The sequence below is a fragment of the Taudactylus pleione genome, unplaced genomic scaffold, assembly GCF_031769625.1.
Source record: "Taudactylus pleione unplaced genomic scaffold, aTauple2 ptg000125l, whole genome shotgun sequence".
Lineage (NCBI taxonomy): Eukaryota > Metazoa > Chordata > Amphibia > Anura > Myobatrachidae > Taudactylus > Taudactylus pleione.
The window spans coordinates 3,531,618-3,546,430 of record NW_028284527.1 but is presented as its reverse complement, the minus strand read 5'-3'; the positions used below and the strand labels follow the sequence as shown (position 1 = coordinate 3,546,430).

Genomic DNA, 14,813 nt, shown 5'->3' with positions numbered 1-14,813 from the left:
AGGTGGACTATTCGTTTGCACTACCTGCTGAGTGGCTATACAGTGCATACGGAAAGTATTCACGCCGCTATACTTTTTTACAGCCTTATTCCAAATTGGAATAAATTCATGTTTGTCCTCAAAATTCTACACACAATACCCCATAATGACATTTTAAAAGTTTTTTTGCGATTTTTGCAAATTTAATAATAAAAAAAAAAAAAATAAGAAATCACACGTACATAAGTATTCACAACCATTGCTCAATATTTTGTTGATGCACTTTGGCAGCAATTAGAGCATTAAGTATTTTTGAATATGATGCCACAAGCTTGGCACAGCTATCTTTGGGCAGTTTCGCCCATTCCTCTTTGCAGCACCTCTCAAGCTCCATTAGGTTGGATGGGAAGAGTCGGTGCACAGCTATTTTCAGATCTCTCCAGAGATGTTCAATCAGATTCAAGTCTGGGCTCTGGCTGGGCCACTCAAGGACATTCACAGAGTTGTCCTGAAGCCACTCCTTTGATATCTTGGGTGTGTGCTTAGGGTCGTTGTCCTGCTGAAAGATAAACCGTCGTCCCAGTCTGAGGTCAAGAGCGCTCTGGAGCAGGTTTTCATCCAAGATGTCTCAGTACATTGATGCATTCATCTTTCACTCTATCCTGACTAGTCCCCCAGTTCCTGCCACTGAATAACATCCCCACAGCATGATGCTGCCACCACCATGCTTCACTGTAGGGATGGTATTGGCCTGGTGATGAGTGGTGCGTGGTTTGCCCCAAACATAACGCCTGGCATTCACGCCAAAGAGTTCAATCTTTGTCTTGTCAGACCAGAGTCCTTCAGGTGCATTTTGGCAAACTCCAGGTGGGCTGCCATGTGCTTTTTACTAAAGGAGTGGCTTCCATCTGGCCACTCTAATATACAGGCCTGATTGGTGGATTGCTGCAGAGATGATTGTTCTTCTCGAAGGTTCTCCTCTCTCCACAGAGGAATGCTGTAGCTTTATCAGAGTGACCATCGGGTTCTTGGTGACCTCCCTGACTAGGGCCCTTCTCCCACGGTCAATCAGTTTAGATGGCCGGCCAACTCTAGGAAGAGTCCTGGTGGTTGCGAACCTCTTCCAGTTACGGATGACGGAGGCCACTGTGCTCATTGGGACCTTCAAGGCAGCAGATATTTTTCTGTACCCTTCCCCAGATTTGTGCCTCGAGACAATCCTCTCGGAGGTCTACAGACAATTCCTTGGACTTCATGCTTGGTTTGTGCTCTGACATGCACGATCAAGTGTGGGACCTTATATAGACAGGTATATGCCTTTCAAAATCATGTCCAATCAACTTTTTCCCATGCTTTTAGACATAACAATGAATCACAGGTATAAGGTATAAATGTAATGTGACAGTCATGTCAAATAAATTTGAAAAGATAATGAAAAACCCCACACACCTGTACAGAGGGATGAGGAGAAACAAAGTGATAGATTTAGCCGACAGTTTAGAAAATAAAAAGGCAGTGTCAATACAGCAGCTAGCATTACAGTCACATACAATGCAAATATAAACTTCATATGCCAATGCAAATGGGCTATGAATCAATGGACCAAACCCCCGGTTTTGGTAGGATATAGAGCACTGTATACCTAACCCAAGGGAGAGGCATACAGGGACACTGACCCACAACTCTGAGAATCACCAGCGCACCATAGGTGAACTGCGAGCGTCTCAATACATGAGGTGGTCATAAATTACAAACCAGATATGGGAACCCACACAGGAAGTTGCGTCTGGGTTGGGGGAGGAGCGACCGGGGGACCACCTATCTCCTCTAAGCTGCTTAACGGCACGGGTACGCTGGCCTTACAGTAGAAGACGCTTACTAGTGTGTCTACTACCCATCCCCAGCATCAGACGATACGGCCCCAGCAGTCTAAGTGAGGACGCGGCTCACGGGACCTCACTAGCAGCAGCTTCCGGTGTGTTTCCTACACCGGAAGCCAGCGCACGATTCCCGGACAGGCGAGGAATCGCCGTACCTAGTCATCTCCTTGGATCCAGGCCCCAGCATCGCTGCTAGCTAAGCTTCACTAAGACCCGCCGAAAATCCCCAAGGCCCATTCAGGAGCTGGTGTTTCGGCATCTGCGGAGGTAGTAGGAGTCGTAGCATGTACACTTAGTTTTTTATATACTGCGTTAAGTTAGTACTAAGGTAAATCAAAAAAATAAAGCCTAGGACTGGCTAAGTAGTTCCGCTGTTATAACAGGTGCATCTGGATACTTGACGAGCACCAAACAAAAAAACTGAATGCCTGTGACTGGGGGCGGGGTATATAGGGAAGAGGTCCTGTGCTTGCTGAGAGCTTGACATGCTGTAGCTGTTTGGTGCAATGGATTACTCCAACTACATGCCCCAAGGTAGTTCCTGTGGACCCTATGAAACCCGAAGAAGAAAGTAACTTCCTGTTTACCTTTATCAAGTCTACTAATAAATATGAAACCCATTATACAGTGGTGCTGGAACGTTGTTGAATCCTTTACAATTTTCATGATAGATGTACATAAAAAAGATCTCTGCTGCAGCTGCCTCATGCTCCAGTGCCATACGCCCTCATATTCCAATCGGACACAGTTTGCATCTGACCAGAACGGCCTTGCTCGGTGAGTTTAGTATGCTGTCTTCAGTTCCTGCACATCTCACATGCCTCTCCACCAATCTGATCATCAACGCTACTCAAAAGTCGGGGGAAAAATAAAAATTTTAATAAAATAAAACAAAAGCTGGTTGTGTAGCAGATGTCACTTTCTCATAAGTCACTGTTCTGGAAGGATTACTCTCCCTTGATGCAAATGTATTCGTGAAAATGCTGCATTTTTGCCATCATATCTTTACCATAATGAGGTTATCTAAAATAAGTTCTAGGTAAGGCAGTGCCGACATCTCCATCATAGTAGTTAGAAGAATAACTAAACAGGGTCTGTATGTCCTTCAGGCTTTAGCCTGTAAAATAACCTAGCGTTAGTGGATTTCCAGTTACAATGCTTCTTTACACTATACATGATAGGTAGTGGTGACGATCAATGTGAAATTTTATAATTCAGAAAGCTGTGTATAAGTTCTGCACAACTACCACAATCGCAATTAGCTGTTGTCTAGTTACATCTGGAGTTCCTTACACCAAATGCCAACTCAAACGTGTCTTATTCACTTTGCTACATATACATATATATATGTGTGTGTGGGGGTGTGTGTGTGTGTGTGTATGTTTAGTTGCAGGAAGGGAGGACAAAAAAATAGAAAAGGAATCATTTATTTGTGGGATTCTACAAAAGTGCTGACAATTTTTTGTAATAAAGTATAGTGAAAAGCAATCTGCATTAAATATTAACCAATAATCTACAATTATTTAAATCTATAAGATAAGTTAGAACATTGCATTATTATTTATATTTTACAACCAAAATAGCATTTCTACATAGAAAAAAAAAACATACAACATTAATCACTGATTTGGTAAAGACATTTGCTGCTGCAAATAAACACAGTAACATACTTTTGTTAATATAACCAGAAACCTGTAGAACCTGTTAGTTTACCAGATGAAAATAGATCATAGCAGCTCCATATTATACATTTATTCTGTGACAATCTGCTCCCTGGCAGCTTGCACTAACTCTGTAAGAGCAGCACAGCTTTTTATGTCATCTGTGCTCAAACCAAGGTTCTGAATCTACATAAAAAAAAAAAAAAGGTTAGACATTATATATCTGTACAAAAAGACACACACTGTTGAATATTTTAAACTTTGTGAACGTGATGTAGCAGATACACAACAAAGAACACATGTATGCACTCTTTAATGAAGCAAATTTATGAATAATTTATAGGGTAGTTGTGGCTGGGCGGCAGATTTAGCATGAGGCACAGCAGCCTGTGCCTAGGTGTGGTAGAGGTTTATCCTGGATTGTTACTCAGTAACTGTATCTGATTTGCTGACATTGATTGAAGAATGTGTGGTGGTTAGAGATCACACATCTGCAATGCTATACGCTCATGAAAGGCCGCTTTCTGGGACCTTCGGAAAAGCTAAACAGCATGCCTTTTTGGCTTTCATAGTATTTCCACAGCCTGAGAGTTCATACAATGTACCAGCAGAATAAGGTATATAGAGTAACAAGATTTACAGTGCACAGTAAAATACAAAAGTAGCATCATAACTTTGAAGGTTATTGTTCCATATCGCATAAAGCATTTAAGATATTCTGTTAAAATTTATGGTATACTGCCAATAATGCTACACGTGAACTGACAGTCTAAGGCAGGTATCCATTTAGCAGCAAAAAATTTTGGGACGCAAAAAACCTGGGTTTTCTCGCAGATTTTCTTGTCTTTTTCATCGATTTTTTTTTTACGCGGTATTCAATTAAACCTTGTTTTTTAGGTTCGAAAATGTTCTGTTTTTCTCACGAAAACACATAGGATCAGCAAAAAGTCATAGACCTATGTATTTTCACTGCTACGATCGGGAGAGAAATGGCTTCTTATCACGGATTTGGTTTTGCAAAATCCCTGATAAGTGCCAGCATCGAGGCTAATTGGATAGCCCCGGGCGAGGTAATTAGACGCGGCTAATTGGATACTGGCCTAAACATTCTAAAAAAACAAAACACCTTTCATTTATGCACAGAAGAATGATCTGAAATATGACTTCTGTTTTTCGTAGGTAAACATTAAAAGTAGGAATATTTTCTAGTCTAGGGATAGAACAAAAATTATATTTCTATCTGTAAATGCATAACAGCAAGACACTTTCTGCTATGGCCAACATCTATACAAAACACCTCCTGTTTATATGGATCGGATTATGATTCTCAATATGTTACAGTGTCACAATAAAACACTCAAAACAGACACACCTTAGATACAGCTCACTTGAATACAGATGAAGTAGAGCTAAAGGAAAGTGGTCTCCAGATCTGTCGCATAATTTAATTTTTATTTATAAGATGTTAAAAATTAATGGTACAAACATGCTGCAATTTGCAAATTTTTGTCTTCAATAAATAGATCATTTATATGTATTTTGTGTTTACTCATGCAGGGTTTGCTTTATGTTCATATTTGTTTCAATTTCAGAAACAATTAAATGTGACAAATATGCAAAATTGAAGAAAGAGTATGTTAATTGTGTGGTTTATTCAAAATTAATTTACAGAATTATTTTTTACTCAAATGTCTAACTATAAATGTATTTTTTTTAACCCTATATAGATGTTACCTAATCCTGTCATTTAATATAATGAAAACCTAAGAATGACATTTTGTGCACATTATAATTAATCTCTTGAGTGCCCTGGACAAGTGGGACTCTCTCAGCATGTACATTACAAGTGGTAAGGATGTGTTGAGTTTTCTGGTATTAAATACCTTATTTTAAAAAGAGAATTATAGGGTTAATGGTCTATTGAACAAGTCACCACTACTATTAACATGCAAGTCAAACTAAAAATGCAGTTCTTAACCTCTTCGGACTGAGCAGAGTTTTAACATATTTGTTTTAATAGCAAAATACGCACTCACTATTCAGTGTGAATAAAATATACAAAATCTCTCAAATACAGTGGGCATCTACAAGTGAATGAATTTAATATTTTTTTCCTTCAAAAATATGAAAACACAAAAGCCCCTAGTGCTGATTCCGCAGTCAGTCAATATGAAGAGGTTAGCTAGTGTTGGTGATTGTCATCATTATTGGTGCCTATTTGACCTGCCCTCAAACTGTCCCAAATGCTGTGTCTGACAGGTGTATGTGCATCTCTGTGCTAGTCTGAAGCTGTTCACAATTACATGAACATGTGTTTACAATACCGGCTTACATTACATTGCCCCTTCCCTATCCCACCTCAGGGCGCAATCAGTTGTATTTGTCAGATTCATGAAAAATTCCATAGGCCCATATATGAGAATGTGCAGTAGTTTTCTAAGCCTGTGAAGAGTGTATTTTATTTGTATTGTGTATTTTATGCAACCCAAATAGAGTAAGTGCAATGGTTAAATATAAATTGAAAGCTAAAGTAGCTACTTAAAATCCATACCAGATTTCCATTGATCAATGCAGAGTTAGATTAAGGGCCACATGGCTGAAAATGATCAAGGGTGTATTGTGAGAAGCAGATGACCTGTGGCCAGTGCCGTGCTGGAATGGCCAGGGCCACGTGGGTGTATACAACCCCTGCACTTTCAGCCCCAATGTTAGAGTAGGAAAATATGCATCCTTTTGTGATTAATATAGAAATAAAATTGTAATACTTCAAGATTTATGGATGACCATGTGGTCATATGAGCGGCTGGTCCTCATCCTGCCGTCATGATGATGGGCCTAGTTTTATGTGGAGTCCTGTGGCTGTAGTCCCATTCATCCTATAGCTAATCTGGCTCTGGATCAATGGATAGATTGATTTTAGGACTGCGAACAGAGCATAAATAACTTACCTGATTTGTAAAATATTCAACATCGAGAGCTAGCTGAAGTCTGATTTTGTTGTCATCGCTAATCCCGCCATTGGTGGCATTACTAGACATTGCAGTTTTACGTGCTTGTTTAAGCCTTTTCAGACTTTCTTCCATTTTCTTAACAGAACTGAGAACATCAGTTACAGTCTCATAGTACCTATAGGGCATAAATGAATCCATACTCATCAAAGTGCAGTAAAATGTACTGGTACTATACAAATAAATGTTAATAAAGTAACCGCTAACCAATATCACAGCAGACGACTGTAAATAAATATACAGTAACTGTATACAATTATAAGCAAGATATTAATAACATTAAAAAGTAAAGAATCATTCACATCTGCATAAATGTTAAAAGATTAATTTAAATAAGCGTTCTTAGATTTAACCGGCCAATGGATATTTATTTTCACAAAATAAAAAAATGTGATCTGACAAGGGCCACACAGGTGTCAAAATAGAAATCGAAAAAAGGCAAGACTATAGGAACAAGAGTCTCATACAGATAGCAAGGAGAAAGACCAGGGCATTGGGACTAGAAGGGGCAAGAATGGTAGTACATGAGAGGGGGATTACACAACGGCAAGTAGGACATAGTGCATTTGATTCTGACAATGGGTTAAATCAAAAGCAGGTTAGGGCAGTAAAACAAAAAAGGTGGAGCAGAAAACAATGCAAAACTCATCATGGCAAATCAGCACAATGGTCAGAGACAAGCAAAGAAACTGGTAATAGGTTGATTTATGCTCATTACATAATAAGACAGACAGAGGCTGCCTCAGGTACAAGTTACAATAAGAAAGTGGCACTGCGTTTTGTAGAGGGCACTTTCTGGGCAAGTGATATAGCCTGAGATGGAATATATGAGTTGAGACACAGTAAAAGCAGTACGGTGTGTTTTCAAAAATCAATACACCCAAAAATAGGTTGAACCCAGAGGAACTAATTTTATTTGAAATGTAATGTCCCTACTTTCGGATACTCATTCACATAATATTGTAATGCAGAATACGTGCATAGTAAACAATTACAACTGAATTTTGCATAATTTAAGAACAATTACTGTATAATTTATAGTGCCAATAAATACACCGATCACCCATAACATTAAAACCACTGACAGGTTTAGTGAATAACATTAATTATCTCATTACAATGGCACCTGTGAAGGGGTGGGATATATTGGGCTGCAAGTGAACACAAGCTCATGTGTTGGGAGCAAGAAAAATAGGCAAGCATAAGGATCTGAGCGACTTTGACAAGGGGCAAATTGTGATGACTGGACAAATGGATCAGAGCATCTCCAAAAAAGAAGGTGCTCCCGATATGCAGTAGTCAATACTTTCCAAAAGTGGTTAAAGTACGTACAACCGGTGAATCGGTCGAAAGGGTCATAAGCACCCAAGGCTCATTTATGCACGTGGCGAGCAAAGGCTAACAGCACAAATTGCTGAAAAAGTGAATGCTGGCTATGACAGAAATGTGTCAGAACACACAGTGCATCACAGCTTGATGTGAAAGGGCTGGATAGCCGCAGACCAATTAGAGGGTCAAATCTGACCCGTTCCCAGCCGAAAGCACCTACAATAGTAGGCACGTGAGCGTCAGACCTGGAACCATGGAGCAATGGAAGAAGGTGGCCTGGCCTGATGAATCACGTTTTCTTTTACATCCTGTGCACGGTCGTTAATCTGTGAAAGAGTTGGCCCCAGGATACAGGATGGGAAGAAGACAAGCCGGCGGAGGCAGTGTGATGCTCTGGGCAACGTTCTAGTGGGAATCCTTGGGTCCTGCCCTTCATACATATGTATTCCCTGATGACAGTGGCCTCTTATCAGCAGGATAATGCGCCCTGCTATACTGCAAAAATTGTTAAGGAATGGTGTGAGGAACATGACAAAATGGATAAAGGTGTCGATTTGGCCTTCAAAATCCCCAGATCTCAATCTGATTGAGCATCTGTGGGATGTGCTAGAAAAACAAGTCAGAGTCATAGAGGCCCCACCTCACAATTTACAGGACTTCAAGAATATATTGCTAACTTCATGGTGACAGACAGATACCACAGGACAAACTTCAGATGTCTTGTGGAGTCCATACTTTGATGGATCAGAGCTGCTTTGGTGGCACGAGGGGGACCTACACAATATTTGCCAGGTGGTTTTAATTTTATAGATGACCGGTGTTATATGCACATTTATACTTTTCTACAAGTCCGGATGAGTGCCGCCTGGTCTATTGTTTTTACATAGACACCTCTTCTATTATACTTATATTGGGAAGGCACCTCGGTAGCTGGAATACATTGTACCAAGAGCGCCATTCCACGTACACGTGTGTGTGTGTATATATATATATATATATATATATATATATATATATATATGTATATGTGTTAGAGCAAAAAAAAAAAAAACAACTCAATGTGAAGTCTGCACAAATGTTAATGTTAATATATTCCATTTACTTACTTTTGCGTACATTCAGAGAGCGCCCCTTTAAGCCATTCTTCCCAGGTTGCTTGTTTCAATGTATTTTTATATTCACTGTGGAGCTGTTCAAGAGGCTTGAGTGCATTATAAATGTAAGAAGATGCTTTTGTTGGCATTTCCTGCAAACAGTAGTTAAGTTTCTTAATTATGCGGCTATACTGTGAAATAAAATATTTGTTATTTAGCAAACCGCTACAGCCTACGTAGGATATATAAATATTGTGACTACATACAGTATGAAAGTGAAACCATACAAGTACTATAAATTAACTCTTTACCACATTTTATTCGTCGTTATTCGAGATTTATGTGCTTACCTGTTAAATCATTTTCTTAAGATTCCATAGGGGACACAGGTTTTACGCTGGGTATAGGTTGGTGGGTAGGCATCTGGGCACAACATAGTTAACTTGTTCACCACAGCCCACTTGTTCACCTCTCCCTATACCTCACCCCCAGCCACAGGCACCTTAGGTAAGTTAGCAACTCTAAGGCAAGGAGCGAGGAGGAGGAGAAGGAAGACCGGCATGCACTCAGGTCCAACCACACAGCAAATGTAAACAGGAGAACCAGAAGCAGAGCAAAGCCCCTCAAGCTAGGTGCGTCAGGGTGGGCGACCTGTGTCCCCTTATGGAATCGAAGAAAAGGGTTTAATAGGCAAGCACATAAATCTTTTTCTTCTTACTCCATAGGGGACACAGGCTCTATGCTGGGACGTCCCACAGCTAACCCGTAAGGGAGGGAATGCTCCTGGGCTGCTCTGAGAACTCTTTGCCCAAAAGCAGCATCAAGGGAGGCGAAGGTGTCAAAGGAATAGAACTTCAGAAACATATTGGCAGAGGACCAAGTGGCCACCTTATACAGCTGCTCCGCAGAAGCACCACGAAATGCCCACTGACCAGGTAGAATGAGCAGTCACCATGGATGGGGCTGGAATATCCGCCGCAGCTTAAGCGTGGCGAATAGTCAAACTGATCCATCTGGCTAGCACCTTAGTAGCCGGCCAGCCGCGTTTGTGAAAGTCATACAGAACAAAGTGCAACTGTCCTACGCAAATCCTTTGTCCTGTCCACATAAAAAATCCGGAGAGCCCACACGACATCCAAGGAGGCCTCCTACGGTGAAGAATCCGGAACCTGGAAAGAAGGAACAACAATCTCCTGATTGATATGGAACCTGAAATCAACTTTAGGAAGGTAGCCTAGTCAAGTTCGAAGGACAGCTCTGTCCTGGAGAAAAATAAAAAATTCAGAGCAACTGGACAATGCACTCAAGTCCGACACCCGCCGGGCAGAGGCTATGGCAAGAAGGAAGACAGTCTTTCAGGTAAGCCAATGAATGTTCACTCTGTCTAAAGGCTCAAAAGGCGAAGACTGGAGGACCCTAAGAACAAAAAAGTTCCAAAGAGCAACAAACAAATGGAGGCTATACGTGGTGTGTGAGCAGTACCTCGGAACCTCGTGATTGAGTAAAGATGCCATCATGTCGATATCCAGCAGGCCCCAGTGAAGAACAAGGAGTTGAAAGACATCCGGATGTAGAGCCCATTTGCCCGAATGAACGGCCTTTTGTGTTTTAGGAACTCTGCTTCCTAATTTTGCACTCCGTGAATGTAAACTGCCGACAGGGATGGAACATGTCTTTCCATCCACAGGACTTCTCTCATGGCGGCGCGCACGCGAGTGCCGTCCTGATGGTTTATGTAGGAGACAGCCGTCGCATTGTCAAACTGTACCTGGACTGGGCGACTCCGGAGGAGAGGCAAGGCCAGAGTTCTGTAAACCACTCGAAGCTCCAGGAATGTTTATCGGCAATTGGCTCTCCTGAAAAGTCTGCTGACAGGATGCCGCCCCCCCAACCCCCGAAGACCTTAGTTGGTGGTGAGGAGGACCCAGTCCTGAACCCAAAAGGGGCATCCCCTGGTCAGATGGGACCCCTGGAGCCACCACAAGAGGGAGAGACTCACCTCCTGAGGAGAGAACAATCATTTGAGACCTGAGCTGTAGATAGGATTTGTTCCATCGGGCTAGAATCTCCAATTGGAGAGGACGGGAATGAAACTGGGCATACTCAAAGGTGGAGACCAGAGACACCAGAATCTGCATGCAAGAGTGAATGGACACCCGATGATGCATAAATAAATTAATTTTGGACTTTAAGTCCCGAACCTTGTCCACTGGGAGGAACACCCACTGAGCCTTGGAGTCCCCCAAATGCACCATTTCCTGAGAGGAAGTCAGATAGCATTTCGTCCAATTGATGACCCATCCGTGAGCCTGGAGAAGATCCACCATGGTCAGAACGTGCTCCTTGAGAACCTCTGGAGACTTGGCCAGAAGAAGCAAATATTCGGATTACCCTGCTCCGAAGATGAGCCGCCATGACCTTTATGAAGACACGCAGAGCCGCGGAAAGTCCAAATGGCAAAGCCTGAAACTGAAAATTATCCTCCTGGACCGCAAACCTGAGGAATCGCTGGTGACTGAGACGGATGAGAACATGCAAATAGGCATCCTGGATGTCTAAGGAGGCCATTAAGTCCCCCAGCTACATAGCTAGAATAATGGAACAAAGCGATTCTATTCGGAACTTGGGAATCCTCAAGTACCCATTGAGAGACTTCAGGTTGAGAATCGGTTGGAAGAAACAGAATGGCATAGAAGCCAGTGCCCCGCTGAGACCAAGGAACCGGAACAATGACCCTGGAGGCCAGTAGAGAGTAAACTGACTCCTGCAAGGCTCCTGCTTTTTCCTGATCCAAACTGGGTCGGAGCGGGGAGTTGGTAAAAAGAAGCAGCCGGCCTCCCAAACTGATGTTCCACAGGTGAAGGCCCACCCAGTCATGCAGCAGGCTTGTTGGCTGGCTTAGCAGCCGTGCGTCTGGTAACCAGGGTTTCTTACCTGCTGGTTTAGAACCTTTAGCAGAGGATCTCTGGGACCTAGAGAATGACAAGCCTTTGGCTTTTCCCTGCAGACGAAAGGAGTGAAAATTAGAAGATCATGACCTAGGGGCTGCCCCGGAAGGGAGAAAGGCAGTCTTAGATGTTGCACTGTAGCCACTATTTTGTCCAATTCCGCACCAAAGAGAACATCCCCCAAAAGGGGAGAGTTTCAAGGGCCTTCTTAGAGTCTGTATCTGCATGCCAGGTACGAAGCCAGATGGCTCTTCCAGCTGACACTGAAGAGGCCGAAACCTTGGAAGTTATTATACCAGTGTCTATAGCCGCTTCCCCAAGATAAGAAGCCGCCTCATGGATATGCACTGCAAGACAAAAGCTCATTCTTATGGGTACCAGAAGTGAGGCCATCCTCCAGGGCGTCATGGCAGTGACCAATGGCCTTAGCAACCCAGGCTGATGCAAGGGCCGGGCGAGCTACTGCAACTGCATTAGAGTATATAGACTTAAGAAAAGTTTCCAACTTCCTATACATCAGATCCTTAAGGGAAGCTGTGTTAGGAAGAGTGGTATTTTTGACAAGGCAGGCAACAAACGCATCCACTGGGTGAGGAGACTCCCATTTAGCCCAATCGGCAGCCGGCAGAGGATAAAAGGAAGTAATGCGCTTAGAGACCTGAAAGCACTTATTAGGATGGGACCATGCCTCTGCCAAAAGGCCCTCAAGCTGCGCCGAAGAAGGGAACTCCCAGTCTTCTTTTGACGTTTCAACACTAGAGCATTGGACATAGGGGCCGGATCTGCATCCTTGATCAGCAGCACCCATTTAACTGCTTTGATCTGAGAAACTACGTCCACATGAGGTTGGGAATCCTCCAGGAATAGCAATCAACATCAGAGGCTCCACATAAGTTTTCCTCATGGTCAGAGGAAACATCAGAGTCTGAACCAATATCAGACAGTAGTGTAGAGCTTTCCCTTTTAGAAGGCTTACGCTTTGAAGTTCGCTCCCTGTCCAGCATCTGTTTGAAAGATTCTGACACCTGCGCCAAACCCTGAGCTGACTTTGTAAAGAACTGCATCCAAGGAGGCTCCACAGCAGAGGGCAGCAAAGGGGATGGCATTACATTGGAGAACTGGGCCACACCTGAGGGGATCCCAGCAGGGGGGGGGGGGGGGGGCGGACCCCGGGGATGAGAGCCTATCAACTACTTGCAACATTACCTGGTTCCTGGCTGGCTGGTAAAGCTGACGGAACCTCCTGCTGTGGGGTTGCAAAACAGCGAACACAAAGACAATCGTGGTCCGGAACCTGTGAAGAAACAGCAGCCCTACAATTCTGCAGCCCAGAAGCACCCACCTCCCTAGGAGCTTTACCCCTGGAAGGCATTGTACAGAAATCCAGGGAGATCCCCACACACCAGAGCCAGGAACTGGGTTGTGCCAATAAGGGTAGAGCAAAGAATGTAAAGCACCACAAATAGAAAAATAAGTGGGGCTATACAGAGACCTGGACTATACAAAGTACACTAAAGAGTCATAAAGAAACCTTCAATGCACAGTAGAAAAAGGCAGTAAGAGCTCAACAAACCAAACCCAATAGGGGAGGAAGGAGCTAAATGTATAACCAGGAGCCTGCACTCTCCGGAGACAAGCTGCACCAGCAGGCACTGTGAAAATGGCTGCCCAGCTCTGTAAAGGAGGGGAGAGAGGAGGCGTGACCCTGGGTGGAATGCCTCTTAAGGGATAGCACCCAGGGGCTGAGGAGGAGCTAACGGGGAGAGCCTACCTCCCCCTTCTGGCAACGACCCCAGGGTATAATGGCCGCTAACACCGCGGCGCCCCATTGCCCAGCTGCCCTGGTGGTCTAGTGGGGATGTGGCGAGGACCTAGGTCCCCACTGCCAGCACAGACGGTGTCACCCTGACCTGCGATGAGAAGCCGCAACCACACAGCTTCCTTCAAGTAGGGAACCGCCTTACCTGTCCCCTGGTGCACCTTGCGGATCGCTGCTGAGTCCGGAGCTCCGGCTAAACACGCTGACCCAGTTGCCAGGGGTGCGGGCGCCGGCGCTAGAGAGATGGAGCGGCAGTGCGGGCGTCCCCCTGGATGCCCAGCGCTGCCCACTCAGTGAAAAATAAAAAAGTATAAAAAAAAGGAATCTGTGTTCATAGCTGCTGCAGGCACCAACACTAAACTATAGTGCCTGTGGTGGGGTACAGGAGGAGGGGGGAGCCTGGGCTGTGGTGAACAAGTTAACTATGTGGTGTCCAGACTCCTACCAACCAATCTATACCCAGCGTAAAGTCTGTGTCCCCTATGGAGTAAGAAGACATTCATGATTTCACATTTTAATTTTGACAGGGATTGTTTAAATGAATCTTATGTATAAAATTAATTCGTCAGTTTATTTGTTATGCATTCAGACATCTTTGCACCGATTGGGATGACACCAACACGAGGTGATCCAGTTGGATCCTGGCCAGGTTTTAGGGGGGTTAGGGTCCCGTTCGGACCTCCTGTTGGTGTTCGCTGGGCAGAACTTTGATGTGGAGAGCGTGTTCTGAGCCTTCCACTGAATGGATTTGGATGACAACTTCACAGAGTGGTAACATTAGATCCCAGAAGACATACTAGGGGGTTGAAGTCCCAGTTGGACCTCCGGTTTGTGCATGCTAGGCTAAACTTTGGCCCAGCGATGCTGGGCAGAACTTTTACCGGGGGTGCCTATTCTTGGCCTTCCACTGGATGGATTTGGATGAAAATTTCACAGAGAGGTGGCAATTGGTCTGGGATGCCTAATGGAGTGGTTGGGGTCCCAGTTGGACCTCACTCTGGGCAAACAGCAAGTTTGACCGAGGGAGCCTGCTCTGGGCCTTTCACTGGATGGATTTGGATGAAAAATTTACAGAGTGGTAACACTGGGTTCTAG

General features: G+C 43.8%; 1 protein-coding gene across 1 annotated transcript in view; it reads right to left on the bottom strand.

Moving 5' to 3' along the window:
• Positions 1-3,270: 3,270 nt before the first annotated feature.
• The window catches only part of COG2 (component of oligomeric golgi complex 2), a 112,550-nt gene continuing 101,007 nt past the window's right edge, over positions 3,271-14,813 (bottom strand). Inside the window, exons 16-18 of the mRNA XM_088472493.1 lie at positions 8,964-9,103; positions 6,469-6,646; positions 3,271-3,706 (exon numbers count right to left, since the gene is read on the bottom strand). Coding sequence (XP_088328619.1) covers positions 3,611-3,706; positions 6,469-6,646; positions 8,964-9,103 — 414 coding nt within the window. The 3' untranslated portion in view covers positions 3,271-3,610. The remainder of the gene's footprint in view (positions 3,707-6,468; positions 6,647-8,963; positions 9,104-14,813) is intronic.